Genomic DNA, 2,500 nt, shown 5'->3' with positions numbered 1-2,500 from the left:
GTGTAGTGTAGTGTAGCGGCGGATCGTTTAGTTTGTTTCGTTTATTATTATATCTTTTTTTGTTTCACTTAATTTTGTTTTATTTCGTTTCATATCATTTCATTTTTATTTTATTGTACTTTATCCCCGTACTTGATTGCCAAGACATGTACAAGACTATCGCTAATTTTTAATTTCAGTGTGACCATCTGAGTGTTTGTATTCCTGACGCATTGACTGTGTGTGTGCGTGTGTGCGTGTGTGTGTGTGTGTTTGACTCTGTGTGTGTGTGTGTGTGTGTGTGTGTGTATGTGTGATATCCCTCCCCTCTGAAACTGCAGACAAATTATACGCACCATTCTCTTTTCTTCTTCTTCTTCTTTTTTTGTTTTTGTTTTGTCGTTGTTGTTGTCGTTGTTTAGTAAGCTTTTATAATTGTTTTATAATGTGCTTGAGAAAACAATAAATATATTATTTTTTTGTTTTTTAGTCAGCTGCAAATGTAATACTCACCTGATATAAGAACCAGGAAGTACAGTCAATTTCATCAATTGCAGACACAGAAACTCCGGCTTATATCACAGATTGACATAAGTTTACATTTGGGCCAACAGCAAAGTGAGAGTTGTATTATCAATGGTTTCTCCAGTAAATGGGGAATCATTTACGGCTTGGTCTTTTGTGAAGGGCTATGATTCTCAAACTAGGAGGCAAAATTGCACTGGCTCTTAGTGCTGCAACCTTGGAGGCTGGTTGGCGTTTGGGAACCATCCCAACGCCGACTGTCCTGAAACCCTCTTGGCCGAGAGAGTAGGGATGTAACTTGGGCAAGACACTCTCTGCTATAATCAAATTTTAGCCCAAATAGTCGGAACAGCAGTTGCCTCCTCTGCTGTTCTGATGGTCATAGTCGGACACGACTGACTATCATTATATAACTGAACTGAAAGCAGTTTGTGTGTGTGTGTGTGTGTGTGTGTGTGTGTGTGTGTGTGTGTGTGTGTGTGTGTGTGTGTGTTTGTTTAAGTGTGTGTTTGTTTAAGTGTGTGTGTGTGTGTGTGTGTGTGTGTGTGTGTGTGTGTGTGTGTTATCCCTCCCTCTGAAACTGCAAGCAAATTATACGCATTATTCTCTTTTCTTCTTCTTCTTGATAATTTTTGTTATTGTTACGTAATGTGTTGTGAGAAAACAGGATATACAGTTGTTGTTTTTTAATCCACTGGAAACGCTATGATACTCACCTGATATGAGAACAAGGAAGTACAGTCAACTTAATCAGTCGCAGACACAGTAACTGAACCAATAGCATAGATTCAAGCGATAACCTGTATATTTTTATGGCTCTATCTGACTGATAAGATATAAATTATACGTTCATTTCTCTAATGTCGTGAGGATAATGTCACGAAACAGCCCATAGGTCAAAGTAAACAAGTGTCCATTGCTACTATCATCATAATTATCATTATTATGAGTAGTAGTAGTAGTAGTAGTGGTAGTAGTAGTGGCAGAGGCAGTAACAACAGCAGCAGCAGCACGATACAATACACAATACACCAACGTTATTGTCTATACTTTGGCACAGAGATTTTCTTTTTGGCAGCAACACGTGTTCAACATAAAAAGAAAACAACAAAGAAATAAAATGAATGAAAAATAAAAACAAAATCTAAATAGCACTAAATGGAAATAGCTAAAAACGAATATACAGATTACTGAAATTCACATGCCTCTCCATTTCAGTCAGCCAAGCCGCATTGCACATCTTCCCACACCACACACACACACACACACACACACACACACACACACACACACACACACACACACACACACACACACACACACGCACGCACGCACGCATACACACACACACTCTCTCCCTCTCTCTCTCTCTCTCTCTCTCTCTCACACACACACACACACACACACACACACACACACACACACACACACAGAGTATGCAAAAATCATAGTTCGTCTAAACATCAAATATCATCAGACTAAGAATTAAACCAAAAAACAGCACTTCCGTAGTTATCAAAAAATAAGCGGCATCACAGTAAAACAACTTTCATTCATTCATACAGATCAAAAGCCCTAACACCGCTTCATCATACCCCCCACCCCCACCCCCACCCCCCCACACCAACCCACTACATATCCTACACTCCCCCTCCTTTGGAAAAAAAACTACAGGTCTAAGCATAATCGCCCCCCCCCCCACTCCCACCCCCTACACACACACACACACGCGCGCGCGCGCTCGCACACACACACACACACACACACACACACACACACACACACACACACAGTGATTTATACAACCCACTCTTTTTCAGTGCGGTGGGAAAGACATGTCTGCTCATGACCTACACGACAAACGCTTTCCCCAGAGAGTACGTTCCAACAACGTGAGTTTCACCAATGTCACAATAATAATAATAATAATAATGGTATTTATATAGCGCTGAATCTTGTGCAGAGACAAATCAAAGCGCTTTCGCACCAGTCATTC

At 40.5% G+C, this 2,500-nt stretch overlaps 1 protein-coding gene across 2 annotated transcripts in view; it reads left to right on the top strand.

Moving 5' to 3' along the window:
* The window catches only part of LOC143292948 (ras-related protein ced-10-like), a 17,129-nt gene that overhangs the window by 1,398 nt on the left and 13,231 nt on the right, over positions 1 to 2,500 (top strand). Inside the window, exon 2 of one of the 2 annotated variants that reach the window (XM_076603665.1) lies at positions 2,325 to 2,396. The exons of the other annotated variant lie outside the window; for it this stretch is intronic. Within the exon in view, the coding sequence (XP_076459780.1) occupies positions 2,325 to 2,396 (72 nt within the window). The remainder of the gene's footprint in view (positions 1 to 2,324; positions 2,397 to 2,500) is intronic. 2 annotated transcript variants of the gene reach the window in all.

The sequence above is a fragment of the Babylonia areolata genome, chromosome 18 (assembly GCF_041734735.1).
Source record: "Babylonia areolata isolate BAREFJ2019XMU chromosome 18, ASM4173473v1, whole genome shotgun sequence".
NCBI classification, from domain to species: Eukaryota; Metazoa; Mollusca; class Gastropoda; order Neogastropoda; family Buccinidae; genus Babylonia; species Babylonia areolata.
The sequence above is the reverse complement of the archived record's forward strand: the minus strand, read 5'-3'. Positions and strand labels throughout refer to the sequence as shown.